Raw genomic sequence first — 20,793 nt, 5'->3', positions numbered from 1 at the left:
ACCGAACGTATCTGAAGCCTAGGGTCAAACACATGTATCTTTTTTTTCTGGTCTAAGTAGTTCTTAGTACATGAAGGACGCGCATTGATTGCATCGAATCATTATTGTTTGCCTAAGGTTCCAACAGTACATGACGTAAACATGCATTGACTGGAACCCTATTTGATATCGACTTTAAACAGTCCTGTATATACATTATACATGGTTATACACGTTGGGCGCTGAATACATTACACTCCTTACCAGGTACTTCTGAAACCGTTAACATACATGCTAAGATGAATGTCTGTAGCTGTGTACTGGGGTTGTAATTTATATGCATATATGTATCTTATTTCCTATTATATTGTCTCCCTCCCTTTGGTAAAAATGTATGTAATCTATTCTCTATAATTTATTTCGTGTTGTTTGATACATTAAATTGTTTTCATGATACAAAGTAGCTCTTTATAAAACTAATACGTTGGTATACTTATTACAACCGAAGTAATTTAGAACAGCTGCCGCTTAATTGTTTTGAATACTTTTCTACTACCTAAAGCTACTTGCACACAGTATGGCGCATGTTCATTTCCACTACGCTTGGCATATAATACATAGATATATATTTTATATAAGAAGATTTTTTTTTCATAAACGTTACAACAATTTAACTCGTTATGCACAATATTTTGGTAATTTGCTACGATATGTCAAAAAATAATAAATAAGTTTGTCCCATCGTCATTTTCTCTGCACCCACATTTTGTCACCTAAAATGAATCGCTTTAATGTAACCTATTGGAAGTTGTTATATAAAATTTGCGGATTACGGTAGTTCTGTGTCCCTCCCTGTTAACTGAGAAACAGAATCAATAGTAATAAATATTTTATCAAAGAAAGAATTTTTGGTTTAAAGCCACACTAACACAGTGCATGTCATATGTTTATTGATGGTGAGAGACCCAAAGTGTCCCTAACAGCATTATCTCAGGAACTTAAGATAGAACCACCGACTTGCCACTGGCCAGCTGGGTGGTTTCCTCATTTGAAGGCCTAAGAAAGACTAAAAGCCACAGAGGTAAAAGTGCAAGTGATTCGCAGTCAGCAGCTGTGACCACTTGACACAGAGCCTCTTATAGAATCAAGAAATAATATTTCCCAAACAGTGATTTGTAGATGCAAAGGAATTATTTCACGAGGGCGCAGCCCGAGTGATATAATAATAATACAAATCTAAACGACAAACAATGATTTTATTCATGAGCAAATCACTGTTTGAGATATATTATTTCGATTCTAACACGTAAACAATGATAAATATTTACATTCGTCCTATCCTTTTCCATTGAAAATTCTGACGTTCATTTCGAATGAACAGCAAAAGGAAAGGCACGAATGTAACGTCAACGCTGCTTAGCGATAATGGGCCGCTGTTTTGACAACGCCCGCGTATAGTCAGGGAGAACGTTCCTTAAATGACGTCGCAGTTGTTCCGTTTGGTGAACAAAATGGCCGGGAAGTTGAATTTTAATGTTAAATGCAACAAAATGTGTACAGTTTGTAATATTATCTTGTTTACAAATTGTAAAGAAATACATTGTAAATATAAGAAATGAAACTCTTTTCGGTGTTCATGCGAAATGAACGACAGGATAGGATCGGCAAAATAAACATGAATCGCTAGCGCGATTAAATGATCCTACAATATTCTGTTGAGTAACAAATATGTTAATTCCTTTGTTTTACGATGTATAACCTAAAACAAGATTTCAATGACCGTGTCTCCCATACAGAGATATCGTTCTTCTATTTCCGCTTCTCACGGCTAACTTCACGAGCCTAAACTAGATAAGAAAATGAAACAGGCAAGAAAACACTAAATATACTCCCGGAAGCGGTATCTATATCTAGAGCTTATAATCTGACTTGATTCAATTACGCCAGCTATGCGCCAGCCATTTTGTTTTAATCAAACTTATATCGGAAAATTATTTGCAGGATATGGAATATATCCTGTCTTCACGTGGCGTCTATTGACCAACAGAAATGCAAGAAACTTGTAGGAGACGAGATATTCAATATGTACTTCACAAATCTTTCAGTCTCAGTTATTTAAACATTTACATAATTAAAGGATCGCTTATTAGCCTTTAGAAAAGGCTAACCTTGCATATAGTTTAGATTACCATAAATGTGTTAGTATGGTAGGTTCAACAACAACACGTATATAATTGTTTATAGTAATCTATGCATCAACGTTTAGGCTAACACCTTCAACAGGATAATTCACAGACAAATATAAAGAACGGACGTGACGTAAAACTGGCAACGCAACGTCAAATGGCGGGAAAACGTAAAGCGCAGTATCAAAATGCAAATACATATGCACTTATTAAGTACTATCCCGGATATGAATATAAGATTTTTTCATTGGCTGTAGGTGTAGATGGAAATATCCGGCTCAAGTGTAACTGTTTAGACGGACCCTATCTGTATGTACGCCAGCGACAGAATCTTTTTCTTGCATAACATATTTAAGATATAATAGTAAAATTAAAATCAAAAGAATTGCTTTCTACTTAGCACTATTTTCTTTCTACTTTGCACTATTTTCTTATAGCAGCGTATTTAAAGCAACAATGTTTAGTTCCGATTTTTATACGCCCGTTTGAAAAATGGGACGTATTATGGGAACGCCCCTGGCGGGCGGCGTCCACAGACTTTGTCCGGAGCATATCTTCTTCATGCATGGAGGGATATTGATAAAACTTAGCGTAATTGTTCATCATTATGAGATGGAGTGTCAAGTGCAAGAACCAGGTCCCTAGATCTAAGGTCAAGGTCACACTTAGAGGTCAAATGTCAAATTCAAGAATGACTTTGTCCGGAGCATATCTTCTTCATGCATAAAGGGATTTTGATGTAACTTGGCACAATTTTTCACCATCATATGACGGAGTGTCATGCGCAAGAACCAGGTCCCTAGGTCTAAGGTCAAGGTCACAATTAGAGATCAAAGGATACAAGAATGAAAACTTTTTTCGGCGCATTTCTTCTTCATGCATGGAGGGATTTTGATGTAACTTGGCACAATTGTCACCTTCATGAGACGGAATTTTATGCGCAAGAACCAGGTCCCTAGGTCTAAGGTCAAGGTCACACTTAGAGGTCAAAGGATACAAGAATGACTTTGTCCGGAGCATATCTTCTTCATGCATGGAGGGATTTTGATGTAACTTGGCACAATTGTACACTATCATGAGATGGAGTGTATCATGCGCAAGAACCATTTCCATAGGTCTAAGGTCAAGGTCACACTTAGTGGCCAAAGGTCAGATACAAGAATGACTTTGTCCGGAGCATATCTTCTTCATGCATGGAGGGATTTTGATGTAACTTGGCACAGTTGTACACCATCATGAGACGGAGTGTCATACGCAGGTCCTTTTTTTAGAGTTACTTCCCTTTGTTTTACTATAAATGGCTTATATTGTAACTTTTTCATTACTAGTCGTAGGGAAAAATCGAGACCACTTTTCTGTAGTACAACATGCATGTAACATCCAGTTGTGATGTGTATTTTGACCTATCTCTATCTAGTAAGGATTTTTGGGACTTAGAATGTCTTTCTTTTTTTTTTTTTTTTTTTTTTTTTTTCTTTTTAGATTAACTTCCCTTAGTTGTTACTATAAATAACTTATATTGTATTTTTTTTATAACTGACCGTAGGGAAAGACCACTTTTCTGTGGTACAACATAGATGTTACTTTCAAATTTTAGGTGAATTTTAAGGTATCTCTACTTGGTAAGGAGTTTTTTTGTGGACTTAGAAAAAACAAAAGAATTACAATAATTACTAAACAACCACAAAATTAAAATTCCATATGCAAATACAGGTGCTAGTGTAAAGAAATTTGCTGTGACTGGCGTATATTGTGACATTCTGGCACTCTGTTGTTTTATCACTTACAGCGAAACGTTATGTATTTTTGATTAAATGACGTTTTTTTTTAATCAGGACATATACTATAAAAACAAAGGAGAAATATCATGGTATTTGATTTTAATTCCGTTTTATAAAATAAAATATAAATTACTGCATAAATCTTCTACACATAAATTATATAGTTCGTTATATGTCATTTACACCACGAGAGACATCTTACCTGGGTGTAAGATGGAGCTTTCTAGCACCGGTAAAATCACCGAAAATCCCATAAATGTATTTTATGTCCCATAAAATGATTTATGTGCCAAACTGGACTCCCTTCTATGTTAAATTAGTGACGCAGAAATGTTGGCGATAAGCCGGAAAGTAAACCGCTGCATAATCGATGAGCAATTTAGTCATCTCAAACCTATTTTTATCAAACAAAGAAAAACGTGATTTTGGTCAAACAATTTCGATAAATATAGAAAGAATACCAGCTGGATTATTAAATAAATGGTATTATCCGTTTACTTACATGCATATGCATGGGACTACACAGTTAATTCAGCGAAAGTGGACTTTCTATAGCCGTTGTAGCTAATTTCAATTTTCGGACAAAACATCCAGGTCAACGACCACGTTTTTGGGAACAAAGGATTTTTCTTGTTTTTAAGAAATGGTTGTGAAAGTGCTTCTCTACGGACATTCCTTTGTAAAAAATCTTAAAACTTTTATAAGGCATGAGGAGGAACTTTCCTTTTCGTTTAATTTGGACCCGTCACGTTACATGGTGCAGTTTTCTGCCTTCCCAGGAGCGAGGACATCCACATTAAATTCAAATGAATGCTTGGAAAGCGTACGAGATTTTGAACCGGATATGGTGATTCTGTTTGTTGGTACTTGCGATATATACGATCCATCCCAATCGCCGGATTCAGTTTCAGCACAGATATGTGAACTAACAGAGACACTGCACAGGGACTTGCAGGTTAAAAAAGTGTTTATTATGCAGACAGTCCATAGGATTAGTTCTGGTACAACAACACGATATCCAGTAGACTGTGCTTGGTACAATCTACGTGTTGATAGATTAAAGGTTCAGCTATATCGGCGGTTACAGCAACCCAACAAACTGTGGAAGCTGAAAGGGTTTTGGTCATAAAAAAGTCAAAGAAGGGTTTTTTCTGTCGATGGTACCCACTTGTCGCCCCTGGGAAACAGAAAATTGTTCAACAACGTCAGGGCTGCCATCATTTCGGGAGCAAGAGACCTGTAACAGCTAAGATACGTATAAATATAGCCTTTAATCAGTCAAAACTATGACAATCTGCTGCCCAATTTGTAAATGTTTCACGAACATGTACGGCACAAACAACTTTGCTTGAAATTAGTATAATTCCTAACTAGTTCAGTGTTTAATCCTTCAAAAAAATAATGAAAGTACCTATTCGATACTATAGGTGTATGCTTCCATCAAGTAATTATTCATTTTTTGTATATATAATTTTTATTTATTTATTATATATTTATCTAAATTAATTATCGAGGAGCATGTCAAGGATTCGAACCTGCACGGCTTATAGTATGGCCATAAATTCTGTGATTATTTCAATTGATCATTGGATGTATTCGTTGTTTAAGCTTGCGAAAGCTTTGTTCGTGGTAGCTTCTAGTATTTAAATACAAGGTGGCTTCTTTACAGCATAAATTAATAGCAGCTAATTTCTAGTTTCTTTTTATAAGACTGTAGGTAAATATCGCTGTGACTGGAAATTATACATTATTACTTAACATTGCAGCTGCAATGATAAATCATTAAGTAGCAGACATTAGAATATTACTACAAAGTATTGTGGCCGCTGTAAATTAACATTGATATGTAGCAAGGTGGCTGCAGTTTATATACATTACTTAATTTACCATGTAGCATGGTGGCTGCTAATAATACGCCTTACTATGTTAGTAACACTTTACTCATTATTATGTAGCATTGTGGCTGCAATAAATACATTTATTCTGTAGCATTGTGGCTGCTAAAAACAACCTTTATATCAAATACACTGCAAATGTGAAAGCTCCTTAAAATATAGCATTGTGTAATACAGTTATAAAATACTGTTCAATTTTCCCCAGTAGTTAAGCCTATTTGGATTCATTGTATGCTTGGATATTTTTCAGATGAAACGCAGAAGACAAGGAAAAGCTGCAAAGGCTACAGAAGCAGATACGCCTGTGATTGCTACAGCAGTAACAAAAGTAAAAAATCAAACAAAATCAAAAAGACAAAAAACTGACATAAAATCTTGCTCAGGAAGCCAAACAAAAAAGCCGAATAAAACTAGAAACAGTAAAAATGGAAACTGTTCCTCAAGCATCACACATCCTAATAACTTAATAAGCTCCAAAACAAACAAAAGTACTGTAACCGAGGTTTCAGATCTAAACACTGTTCCAAAGGTGAAGGAAAGTAGGAAAACAAACCAAAGAGGGAGGAAAAACACAGAAAACCCATCCTCTTCTACGATGTCTGACCAATCAGATAGCGAGAACTCCTTGACAGACTCTGAATCTGAGTATGACACACTGGAAGAAGAATCTTCAACTGAGAATGACATGACCGAAGTGCTGAATCAGCATAGTAGTTTTATCACAGGCAATGATTCTAGAAATGTATATGGGGAACCAACGCTAGAGGTCCCCATGTCCACACCCATTTCATCGCAAATTAACAAATCCCTTAAGAAAAAGATCTGGCAGAATGCCTACATTGATATGGCTGATCTGCTGCCTGCAACCCCGCACACAGGTCACACAAATGGCCAGTTTTCATTGAAGCTGGGCCATAACTCACAATTTACCATAACACCTACTGCCAAGGCCCAAAAAATTAACTCCATTGAAGTCTGGTCAACAGCGTTTATTCGTTTTGTGGCCATTTATACAGAAAAATTTCCCACACTTACCCCAGACTTTATGAAATATTTCGAAATAGTTCGGGATATTGCTTCCAGACGGGGTGGGCTTGCCTGGCAAACATACGATACCCAATTTAGGCTGCTAAAAGCTCAGTCAAACATCCCGTGGCATGTAATGCATTATGAGCTTTGGCTCAGGGCCTGCACTGACCCTCTACCCATGCCAATCCAACCCCGGCCCTTTCGAACCCAACCTTTTCAGTCCTTTCCCTCTCAACACAACAGATCTTGGCAGAGGGGTAAAACAACCTCCAGCCAACCTCGGTTTTGGACAAAAACTTGTTGGCCATTTAACAGAGGAGAGTGTCATTCCACCTCCTGCACCCTCCCCCATATCTGTGGGTTCTGTAAAGGGTCACACTCCGCAGGGCATTGCAGTTTCCGAAATCGAGAACAAGCCGCGCAAGCCATGCTCGGTCAACCTCAAGGAAGACTGCCCCAATTCAACCATAATGCACAGGGTAAAAACCCCCGTCCTCCTTCCGACTCCCATAAAGGTAAAACCCCTCTCTGATCTGCTACAAGGCTTTCCAGATAAATCTTACATTATTGACGGATTCACATCTGGTTTCCATATCGGTTACATGGGGGATAGATCAACTGTGCAACACTCTGGCAATTTGAAATCCTGTAACAATCTCCCTAACAAAATTTTTGAAAAAATTCAAAAAGAATTGCTTCACGGTCGCTTAGGGGGCCTTTCCAGTCACCACCCCTTCCCGGTTTCAAGGTCAGTCCCATCGGCATTGTTGAGAAAAAAGTGCCAGGTACATACCGGTTAATTCACCATCTAAGCTTTCCCGACGGCCTGTCCATTAACGATCAGCTAGACCCCACCCTCAAGACTGTATCATATGCAAGTTTTGATGATGCAGTCCAGTTATTACTTAAGTTAGGCCCTGGCACCCTTTTCAGCAAAACGGATATTGCTGATGCATATCGTCTCATACCGGTCCATCCAGATGACTATAATCTCCTTGGGTTTCAGTTTAACGGTTCTTTCTACTATGACAAATGTCTCCCAATGGGGGCTTCTAGCAGTTGTTGTATTTTTGAGCGTTTTAGCACAAGCCTACAATGGATTGCTCAGACAGTTTTAAAAATACCATCAATACTTCATATTTTAGATGATTTTTTGTTTATGGGTCAAGCAAACACTAACCTCTCTAAGCTTTACCTGGACAAATTTCTGTCAATGTGCGATACAGTAGGTGTACCGATAAAAACAGAAAAGACAGTTCAGCCTACAACTACTATAACTTTTATGGGCCTTGAATTAGATTCCGTCAATATGGTTGCAAGGCTCCCTAGTGATAAATTGTCTAATCTTCGAGAAAGATTAATTGCTCAGGTCAAACGTCGCAAGATCACATTACAGGACTTACAAAGTCTGATAGGGTTATTAAATTTTTGTTGCCTGGTGGTAATCCCAGGGAGGTGTTTTTTGCGCAGGTTAATAGATTTAACTAAATCTGTCAAACACTCCAGACATAGAATTACTCTTAATCGGGAGAGCCGTAGAGATATAAAGGCTTGGCTCTTTTTTGTTGATCATTTTAATGGCAAAAACCTCCTCCTAGATGGGAGATGGGTCTCTGATGAACAGCTACATCTGTTCACAGATGCTTCAGGCTCCCTAGGTTTTGGAGCTGTTTTCGGTAAACACTGGTTCTATGGCTCCTGGCCGAATCAGTTACAAACCACTGACATCACTTTCAAAGAGCTTTTTCCAATTGTTCTAGCAATCAATATTTGGGGAGACACTCTGAAAAATAAGTGCCTAATTCTTCATTCTGATAATGAGGCTGTTGTTTATATTTTGAATAAACAAACATCTAGGGATCCAGAATTGATGCGCTTAGTCAGGAAATTTGTTTTATTATGTATGAGGCATAACATTCTTGTAAAGGCAAAACATATTTCTGGTAAACGTAATATCCTAGCAGATTTTCTGTCACGTTTGCAGATCAGGGAGTTCAAAGCCGCAGCACCGAACGTGGACTCTACACCAACAGTAGAATTTCCCATTTTTTTTATAAACGAACTACTAAGCTATATTTAACGAAACGATTTACCTCTTGTCATAATTCCATATGAGACTGCAACGTGAACGGAGTGAGATGTATAGTATCTTCCGCTAATGGGAAAAATAGTCTATTTCAAGTATAGGAATATTGAACCTGAAATTGAAAGGAATATCATTTGTTTCATTAAAGCAACTCGATCATACATAGTTTGTTTTTATACGATGTGTGTGTGGGTGGGTGCGGGGGTGGTGGGTGGGGGGGGGGGAGTGGAGTCCACTTATAGATAAAAATTTCAATTTTGTGAATGTTGCCTTAGGTTTAAACAAACTGACCAACTAGCGCTATAAAACATGGAAGTATCTGTTTCATAATTCAAAAGTATAAATGGAATTTATGAAACCAATTTATTAACCATTGTTAAGAACCTTATATAAATCTCAAACTGTAGTTTCAGACGAATGTCTGATATACAGCTAAATATATTCTCCGGTCTGCCATTTCCTGCAGCTGTTGATATACTGACAAAACTTTTCCCGCGTTTTATGTGTGTGTGTGTGTGTGCGTGCGTGCGTGCGTGCGTGCGTTTACCCTCGCCACCCGGCGAACCACATGGGCGAGCAAACTGATTTTCCCATGGCAAAATGCTGTATATATATGACCTAGCCGGTCAAGCAGACATAATGATCATTGTTGTTACCTCGGCTCCGTACATAGGCACCACATCGCACTACGAAAAGCCAATAAAATATTCCGATCGGACATTTCCAAGGTAATTTCAGCTTTCAACCGAAATGAATGTAGTCTTTACTTTTACAATCAATTTCTTCATTTCATCTAAATAAAAATGATACTATTTATAGACGAATTAGCAGAGGTGAAAGGTAATGTTTTTCTAAAAGATATCTATGTAGCGTCATGGCAATTTCGTCATACTACCTACGCCAAGCGTCCCGCTTTATCATATTATCGAATGATAACATAAAATATAATATAACATGGATTTTTGCCTAAATTCTATAGTAATCGGTGAACGGAACAGGTGCGCTCTGAAAAGATAAACCATTTATTACTAAGTCTTAAATAACATTGAATACCAGAAAGCACATACTAAACAGAGGATATTTAGTAGATCTAGTTGTGTTACCCAAAACTAAAATGATTTATTCGAATCTTTAGTAATTTATCATCGCAAGAGAAATCGAAAGTAATGTTCTGCCCCCGTACCTCGCGTACAGATGAATGTGTGGCTGGTTGTAATTGTAGAGTCAGTATGCCCGGTTTCTGCACTGTACGCGGTTTCACACATCTGGCAAATTTATGTTATTCGTGAAAATAAAGCAGAAAATTTAACAATTCTACATGTTATTATTTCACGAAACTGAGTTATACCTTACATAATTTTACTCCTGGGACCATTTCCCACTGGAGCCTCGCTCTGGTAAGTGCAGACTAAAACAATAACAACAACAATGTGGGCCAGTATGTCAGCTGAAAAATCTTACATTTCATGAAAATAATGACTACCACTATTCCATCATAAATGTAAGTATTTACCTATTACTTTACCCAAACAGTTACTGAAGGTCTCCCAACCTGCAAATGATCAACCGTCTTTAACTTGATTTTTTTCTTTAAGTTTTATTAAACTGCGAGTAATTAAAATTGCCTGTGCCACTAGACACTAGTGATCCAAAAGCTTCTATTTCAGGTATGCATGTGTCTTTAGAGGTAAAACAGGGCTTTAGTACCCGGCTTTCACTTTAAGAACTGCTTTAAATCTCGCTTTCAGGTGTTTTATTCTTTGCATATATTTTGCCTTCAAGATAAAATGCCTAGACAGCACAGTAAGGACGATTTAGATGCAGCAGTTGCCAAACTAAAAACTAATTGCATGCTGCTGGTGGGTTACTTATGGGGGATTCTGACCCAACGCAAAAGTATTTAGGAATCAGCACAGGACGTCAAATCATTTTGACCTTCTATCATTGAAAGGATACCTATTGATCATTTAAATTTGCTGCTTAGTTGAAATATTTGCAAATGAATCATGTACTCATAGATGCATATCTAAATCTTTTCTGTCTGCACATCCTGTTTAATTCTGATTTTTCCATGCGTCAAACATTATAGTGTAGGCTATAAGCCAGATGAGTGTACACTTTAAAGAAGAGTTTTAAATTTGTATGATTCTTGCGTATTGTATCATAATATTACAATTTTGATGTAGAACCCATCGCTGCATGAACTATTTTACAAAATTTAGACCGATTTCTAGGAAACTTTACTAGTGGAGATTTTGATTGTACTTTTCATAACTTTTTTATTTTTTGCTCAATTCTAAAAATATCTTGTTCAAATATATGTCTTTTAAATGCCGACGCGACACATATATTTGTTTGGTGTTTGTTGCAAAATTATTGGAGCGTGTCGAACTTTATTGATTTATGCAATTCTGCATGTAAAACATGTATACATTGACTTAATTTGTAAAAAAATTCATGTAAAGATTACGGTTGGGGCCGTGCCAACTAGAATTAATACAAAAATGGATAAAATGTCAATGTACGCATAAGTAGATTGGTCTGAAACTTTTTTAGTTGACAATTTAATTGCAATTTTTCTCATACAATGTTCAGAAGCTTATGACAAAAACAACTGGACCGTGACAAATAGTATTTATTGCAAGTATGCACGTATTCATTTGTAAATATTGACAAATACTATAAACAAATCATGCAGATGATAGCCAATAAGACGTTCATATGAAATAAGGCAAAGTGTCAAAGCGAGCTTTACGACTTTGTTACTACTCGAAATGCGCAGGTTCTTGAGAAAGTGTTCAAATAAGGAAAGAAGGTAGTAATTCGCCGTTTCTACCTCTGTGGTCATATTGAACACTGACTGCTGAAGTAGTCTGTGAGAGTATATACTGTATTTTCCCGTCTAGTTAATGTATTTACATGCCAGATATAAAATGTACTTAAACTTGAATGTCTGTAAATGATTTAGAGCTACGTAAGGTTATATTGTTCTATGTTTGTGTAGAACCGGCAGGGTAGAATGTAAGTGAATGTACGTACCTGCTGAAGTCTTCCTACGCAATATTATCGTTTTATCAAGTTTCTCAGTCACGTGACCATGGCTTCGCTATATTATGGAAAACCCAATATTTTTTTTATTTACTGATTGTCTATAGACAGACTCTCAAGACGAGGGTTATCTCGCAAGAAATGTAACACTAGACATGCTGACAAGAAAATACTTTGCATTGTAATTTTACATTGAAAATAGTAGCGGAGACATTCACTACATTGTAACCTATAAAGACAAAATTAAACCGTTGCAATTTCTTAGAGGTACGAAGATAGTTATTAGCTAGATATGTCCCTGAAGAGCCGTGGCATTTTTTTTCCAATTTCATTCTAGAATATTTCTGTAAAAATGTTATCATTTTTCCATCTAGCTGGAAACTTTGATAAATAATTGATAAGTAAGTTTAAGCAACCGGATGACGTTACATCATTATTATTCCTTCTCTTGAGAAGGAATATTATGGTTCTATAAGTCACACTTGACTGAGCTACTGATACCGAAAGCTGTTGTCATTACAAGCTGGCCAATAAAACTCCGTGACCTTAGAAATAACCTCTGACGTTAGACTATTCTTTCCTAATTGAGGCGACTCTCTGACTGAACGCGTTCCGTGGATTACATATTACTAAACCCGAGGATGTTATTTCCTCCATTCTTGAGGAACATAACATACATTCAGTCGACCAGATAGACATAATATCAGCAAATTTAAATGTAAACAACTAAATATTATCGTTACCTTGAAATGCATAGTTGCGACCCTCTAATTATGCGCAACAAATTCACGCATCGAATCGTAAATGATTAACCGGGTCAATGTCTTATTGCCGTATTCACTCTACTGAAAGTGGTAACAGATTTAATTTGTTGTTGGATTTAACAATTTATGTTAAATAACTAGCGTAAATACTTACTTGAATTTTTTTTGGCAGTATAAAACAGACATTGCAACCAAATTTTTACAAGATGATCATTTTATATTTATATAGATAAGCCCTAGAAGGAACTTTTGCTATGCTTTAACTTGTCATTATTATTGTACCACATATATATAGCGCCCTTTCCATGATCAAAGACGCTTTACATTGTACAAACGAAGCCTAGCAAGGCGCGAAATTAATCGTCTGTGCTCTCTACTAGTACAAACACAGAGCGATCTGACCAGCGGGACAGAGTGAGAAGGGGCTTTAATAGATCAGTTAATGTTTTTTTTACGATATTGTATTTTGTTTCATGTTTAGATCTGCTTATATCAATTTTAAAATGCTAGGTATCTTATTATCGTAATGTAATTTTAAATTGTTTTCTAAAATAGTTCAATTACCATTTGTATTGAACATTATATAGATGTTGTTTATGTATAGCACTTTTGAACGTATTTTTATATGAAAAGAGTGCTATATAAATATGGTATATAATAATGATAATAATAATAATAATAAAGGGAAAGAGAGAGAAATCCCTTTTAGATACAAGATTGTCCGGTTAACTTAGCTTAGTTCTTCGCGAATAGACAATCTGGTTCTTTAAACGTGTTCGGTGTTTAGTTACGATACACAAAAAGCCGTCTTTCCTTGGAGAAACCAGTACAGTCCTCTTACCAGACGTTTTCTCTTCGCAGTACAAAAACAGAAACACTTTCTCCACGACAGTTTTAGAATCCATCAAATGTATGAAAGTCGAGTAACGACTCGAGCTCTAGGTTAAATACGAAATTTAATGTATCTTTATGTCGAGTTCTGTGTATCTTTATCAGTCTGTTTTGTCAAGTTGTGCGCATACCAGAACAACACACACACTTCTAAAATTTTGTTATGATGTTTGAGGTGTGTGCCAGGATGACACAAGGAAACGTGTTGCCTAAACCACGCGCACGCCAATGCAACATCAAAAACACCCTAAAAGCCACCATAGATAAATTAATGACATCATTTACAAATGACCACATACTGAAATTATCACGTATATCGCAGAATAATTGAAGACGAGTTTCAGGGGGTCTGACGTATATAATGTCTCTCGGGTTTTTAAGCGAGAATACAATGTCATCTTGGCAGAAATGGCGATGTAAACAAAGAAACGGGAGATTTTTTAAAAAAAAAAAAAACAAACAAAAAAAAAAACATTTAAGTACATGCTTATTTGCCATTTGATCGAACTGTTGATATACTCTTTCGATAGCCACATGTGTAAGGTGAGATCGACACATTCGTTTTTTGGTCGTACAGTTGACAGTACAAAAACTATTGAAGGGACAAATTGATTTGAAGTGACTGTTTTTGGATTTCTGCCACGTTTTTGTGCAAGTTTTGACCAAAACAGGCATTCTGCTCGTGTTAGATTGACTGTATTACGTACTATATTACTATATCTCAATTTCGGAAATGTTTGCACGTTTCTAAAACCTGGCATCGCCGGTTTTTTAAACTTTAAGCATATCTGCATGTCTGTTGGGCCTATTTAAGCAAATCTAATGTATCAATTGGTTTCAAAACATAAGCAAATCAAAGGTTGAAACATACATGCTAATTGTGAAAAAGTAAAACTTAACTTAAACCAATATTTGCATTTGAAACGTATATGCCATTCGAATACTGAGTTGGTTTATTCAAATCCTCTTCCTAGATGTAAAGATTTCTTTGTCCATTTTAGGATGTGTCCCATCAAGAAATGCCCGAGTCATATATACATATTGATGGAAATGATATCTCGACTTGACTTTTTTGCACTGGCGTACGAAAGAGACATTGAGTTTTGGTTATTGTGCGGTTGTAGAGTCAACGGTAACTCCTAAACATAGTCACACATTTCCCTCCAATCATTTCTCATATAAGCATTCAATTTTGTACTTTTGCTTGTGAATCACACAAAGTTTTACTAACAATTTCATAATCTGGCTTTAAAAACGTACCATTTTCGTGTGAATCTTAAGAACTTCTGAGCCCACTACCAGTTCTCCGATTTACTAGTCTAGTATGGTAAACCTGTCAACCTGAGTTGCTCAAATTCATTTTTTCTGAAATGACTTTTAAATGCATAGTTTTGCCTCATTGAATTTTCCACATTTCTCTAAGAGGGTCCCGAACCTCACTTCTACTTTTAGTCAGATTACACAGACAAGTAGTCGTATGCGTACACTTTAACCTGATTTGCTAAGGTTTTTTGTCAGAGATGGTGTAAATGTCCCATTTATCTTCTATCAATTTAAAATTTCGCGGGGAGGACCCTGGACCCCATCTCTATTTTCTACTCTAGTTATGCAGCCGGGAAATGTGTACATTTCAACCTGATTCTCTCAAATTCTTTATCAGAGATGTCTTAAAATGCACCATTTTGTCTTTTATAATATTAAAATACTCTTGGGGAGGACCCTTGAAATCCTATCTTTACTTGTATACCAATTATGCAGGCGACTAGTGCAAACTTTTTAACCTTATTTCCTCATATTTTTTTTCGAAAGTTGTTTAAAATGCACAGCTTTGACCACGAACACAACCCTCTACGTGAACTCCAATTATGTAAGCAAGTAGTGTGACATTTTGCTCAGATTTTTGTCTGAAATCGCTTGATTTATTTTTTTATTATATTATATTAGTTGTATTGTATAGTGTCAAAACTTTTCAAGACCTCAACTTAGCTCCAATATTGCAGACGAGTTGTGTGTACATTTCTGTAATGTTTTGTCGAGATTTTTTATCTGAAATAACTAAAAATACACCATTTTGTCTTGCAGAATTTCAAACAAAATCTCAGGATGGGCCCCTGTAACCCTGCATTAACATTTGCTACAACTCAACGTGATTTCTATGGTTAAAGAAAAAACATTTCAAATTAACTGATGACCTGTAAAATCGTAGTTTGTACCTAAGCCCATATATGAAACACTATAGCGTAGTCACACCCGTAATTGTATAGTTGCTAACAAGAAGTTCAGTTACAAGGTTTACTACAACTTATATTCTTACTTCATGTTTACTCATATAAAATCAAAACAGAAAATGGATAACGAATCTTAGAACACACATTTTTATAGCACATAGACTGTATCTTGGGGTCTAACAATTAGATCTCGTCCAAAGGACTTACAGTAAAACATCTTTGATTGGCATTTAAGTTATAATTTTTATCCACTTTGTGGCATGGCAGATATTTCACATCACGCACTAGCTAGAATATTGATTAGATAGACATCATATATACCACGTCTGAATTAACATATTACTAAAGTTACGAATTATGAATTTAAACGCACGTGATAAAGCATGAACAATACAAGGATACTGTTAATAAGGAACGTGATGTAGCACATATATAACATCTGTTGTTTACAACATTGCAAAACGAATACGTGACCCGGCAAATTGCCGGTTAAACGTTTAACTTTAAGACAAAATTGAAATGCAATATACATGTAATACATGTATTGAATGGACATTAAAAGTAAATAAAATCAATTACAAAACAATAATTCATACACACATTATAATACAAATATGTAACTATATTACAACTTTTTTTCCGCAAGAATTCTGCCTTCGTGTTTTTTCAGGGCTGGTCACGGCACTGATGTTTTAATCATGTCTATTTTATAAAAGAGAAGGGTAAAGGTCTTGCTTATTATCGTGTCACCCCTTTTAAAAGGGCTAGCCAATTTGGTTTATGAGACACAACTATTGTGCGTACCAATTACCTCCGAACTCCTAGCACCTTGCGAAGGGCCGGAGGGCCGGGCGGATAGAATTCGGTAACCGTTCATCTAACTTGCTCGTGGCTCACGAACCGGCCTTTTCGGAACGAGTCCCATGACAAACATCCCCCTTCGACCTCCTGATCCCGAGGATGACGCCTTAACCACTGTGCCACGGTCACCGGTAAGTGTCGATATAAAGAACATGAAAATGTGAATAAATACAAGGGCCAATTCCGCACCGCCCCCCACCCTCTTATCACCTGACGACTCGTTTTGTAGATTCCCAATGACAATCGTTTTCATATTAAGCTCAACATATTTATGTATGAAGACAAGGTTTTGACATGTTCATTTATACCAAACATTTTATACTTTGCGTTGCGGATACTAAAAGGTTACTTTTGTTTATGACATCTGACCTTGATCTGAAGGATATTTCTGAAGGAAAGAAAACTGAAATAACGGTGCTGAAGGCAAGAATCTGATATGTGTCGGACATTGACAGCCAAAGACAGTGTATAGAGACGGACAGACAGACAGATTGAAATATTGAAAAAAGCTCGTAGAACACAAAATGCCCCCTCCACCCCTTGATGCATTCAGTAACTGCACAAAGAACAGAACCTATTGGGTCACTGTGCACTGAACGTTTGACGTTTTGACATCAAATCAAAATAAAGGGTCATTTACCAGTCATAAATGACCTCTAGATCAAATCTGATTTTAGACCAAAGCATTCTTTGTTATTTGACAAAATATTTTAACTGTTCTGGGTCAATGTTTTACCTTTGATCTACTGATCTCAAAATCAACAGGGGTCATCTGCTGGTCATGATCAACCACCCTATCAAGCTTCGTTAATTTCGTGATTCTAATCCTAAGTGTTCTCAAGTATCATTCGGAAACGCTTCAACTGTTCCGGATCGCTGTGAACTTGACCTTTGACCTACTGGTCTCAAAATAAATAGGAGTCATCTATTGGTCATGATCAACCACCCGATAAAGTTTCGTGATTCTAGGCCTAAGGGTTCTCAAGTCATCGTCCAGAAACTGTTTGACTGTTCTGGATCCCTGTGATCTTGACTACTGATCTCAACATCGACAGAGATCATCTGCTGGTCGTGCCAAATCTCCTTATCAACTTTCAAAATCCTATGCCAAAACATCCTTGAGATATCATCTGGAAATGGTATACCTGTTCTTCGTCAATTTGACCTTGACCTTTGACCTACTGACCTCAGTATCAGTTGTGGTCATCTGCTGGTCATGATCAACCTTTCTATTAAGTTTCGTGATTCTAGGTCTAAGCGTTTCTAAGTTATTGTCCAGAAACTGTTTAAATGTTCCGGGTCACTGTGACTTTAACCATTGACAAAGTGACCTAAAAATGGATGGAGATCATTTTGCTAGTCATGACCAACCTTCTGATCGACTTTCATAATCCTATGCACAAGCATTCTTGAATTATCATCTGGAAACTGTAAACCTGTTCTTTGTAAATGTGACCTTGCACTTTGACCAAATGACCTCAAAATCAATAAAAGTCATCTGCTAGTCATGATCGCCCTTTTTTTAAGTTTCGTGATTCTCGGACCAAGCGTTTCTAAATTATCGTCAAGAAACTGTTTAATTATTCCCGGTCACAGTGACCTTGACCTTTGACCTACTGACCTCAAAATCAATAAAAATAAATTTGCTGGTTATGACCAACTTCCCTATCAAATTTCATGATCCTAGGTTTAAGCGTTCTTGAGTTATTATCCGGAAACCGATTGTTCAACATATTAAAAGACCGACAGACAGACCGACCGACTTCTGAAAAACAATATACTCCTCCTTCTTAGAACGGGGGCATACAAATAGGGCTTCACAACTAATTAACATGTCATTTACTACTTACAACATCGTTTTCTGAAAGACAGCTAAACAAAACTATTCAAAAATTAAACTTTAAATATACCATTATAAGTGTTGTCCAATTTTTCTATAATTTTACAAATTCAGGGGCCGTAACTCTCATATATGCATATCTATTTTAATTTTTAGCCCCAAGACTGATTAATAATTTCCTCCGACATACATTTCGCATAAAATGTTTGGAATTTATATTTCATAAAAAAAAAGTATATGGTGGGTGTTGTATACTAATACCTTTTATAAATGATTTCAAGGGGCATAACTCTGACCCTTATTATTCACCATAAAAGGCTTGGTAGAGGTGGGTTCTACATCTAAACTGTTCCGTTATAGATAGTAGTATTGTATTAGATAAAGATCAAAACTCTTCTAAAAAGTGCACAATTCGGCCATATTTTCAGCCTTATAGCCTACACTATTATTACCTCTACGCCGTTTGTCTTTTTAAAGACATTTATTTTCCCATCATCAACCGTCTCATGCTTTTGCTAAAACGGTCTTTATTAAACACAATTCTTGAAAAATCTAGCATAAGATGATTAATACTGTTCATAGTCATAACATACAGTTAAAATCACTAAAAATAAAACACCGATATAGCTTTAAATTGCATGTATTACATTTTTCTTAGTCCTTGTAACTTCGAGCAATTTCGGATTAGAAAATAGTGTTCGACTTACTCTCAGAACACGTTGATTGTGTTACTTGTACATACTATGTCCTGATCAGTGTTGTACATTTCGTGCAGAATCACTTTGATGTTTTAAAATAACAATTGTTATGATAAAAACCTGGTAGGGAGTATTGCGCGACTTACAATTGAATGCACTGACTTTATTAAACTATAAAACGGTCTCGTTAAATAATTATTTGAAAAAAAAAAATACATTTTCATATTCTATTTTGAAGACGCGTTTCCATCATGCCTAGCTGTAAAACGGTCATTAAATTTAGCAAACGAAATGTAAGAAAGTACAATAAACAGCTCATGAAGAGGTGCCGGACATGTATATTTTTAAAAAGATATGCACTATTTTCACTCCAAGATTCGTGAAGTGCAGATGTTCGTCTAAGAGGCACATGACGTTTTCGCTATTAAAAACTCCTAAACGATTTTTTACAAATAATGTACGATGAACTGTCCGAAAATTAAGAAGTATTTATAAACAGGAAACAGCGGAAACCAAAAGATAGGATGGGGACTGTTCTACATCAAATATTTCATGTAAATTGTTCAAAGATAGCTTACAATGGTACGATTGTAAAAGCTGCTATGTGCATGCTGTAAATTTCTTAATTACTGACCCTTGTATAATTGACAAATAATTACTAAATTCATAAAACTACTACCCAAGCTTTTATAAGCTCCCTATTTCGAGAGTATATATAGCATCTGCTAACAAGGTGGGTACGGGAGCATGCTCCAGCGGATAATTAATTTTAAGATAAGTCATTAGAATTTTTGTGCTCCTGTTAAGGTATGGTCCATCCACCACAGTGTGTTATACGTGTAATCGACTTAGTAAATTGTATGTTTACCTTTTACTTTACAGTACTTATATTTATCGCTTTTAAACAGGTCTTCATTTCAATAGGAAAATGTAAAACAGTTGAACAGGCTCAAGCAAACCCTTTTTTATTTTAGATGTGCATTAAAAGACACTAAACAACTGACAAAATATATTTTCTTTTGAAAAACAAGTACCTCTACTTATCAGTTCAAATTTATATTTAGGTAACATAAATATCTATCGATACTTAACGATTAAATGCTGCATAATTTATCATTTAAATGGCAGTTATGCTAGGACAATTTAGCTAAGTCGAATAGTATAAAATACTCTTTTACTAGATCTATACGTATAGAAGTTTTAGAGCTACTTGAATGTAAATAAAGGAAGCATGCATGAGAAAACTATTGACGTGAAAATCACATATTCTTGCAAGATGATAAGAGTAATAGACATGTACTTACAAGTCAACCTCAGGGCCATAATTTGCAAGGCCTAATCATCACATTTTTAGCAGAACGTTAATTTAGCTCATTCAAACTTTAAAGTTATCTCTTCGAAAGCACCCAAAATTATTATGGTCTCATTAAAGTAAAAAAAACTATCACATATAGCAGTTACTGTATATTTTTTGGTTTCAATCATTGTGTGGACTTTCAAATGCAGC

General features: G+C 36.0%; 1 protein-coding gene across 1 annotated transcript; it reads left to right on the top strand.

Annotated features, from left to right (window-relative positions):
* The first annotated feature begins 4,323 nt into the window (after positions 1–4,323).
* Positions 4,324–7,402, top strand: LOC128549694 (uncharacterized). The gene is made up of 2 exons (XM_053527020.1): positions 4,324–4,429; positions 6,092–7,402. The coding sequence occupies exons 1-2, from the start codon at positions 4,427–4,429 to the stop codon at positions 7,400–7,402; spliced, it is 1,314 nt and encodes a 437-aa protein (XP_053382995.1). The 5' UTR covers positions 4,324–4,426.
* The last annotated feature ends 13,391 nt before the right edge of the window (positions 7,403–20,793 follow it).

This window comes from Mercenaria mercenaria, chromosome 16, assembly GCF_021730395.1.
Source record: "Mercenaria mercenaria strain notata chromosome 16, MADL_Memer_1, whole genome shotgun sequence".
Lineage (NCBI taxonomy): Eukaryota > Metazoa > Mollusca > Bivalvia > Venerida > Veneridae > Mercenaria > Mercenaria mercenaria.
The sequence above is the reverse complement of the archived record's forward strand: the minus strand, read 5'-3'. Positions and strand labels throughout refer to the sequence as shown.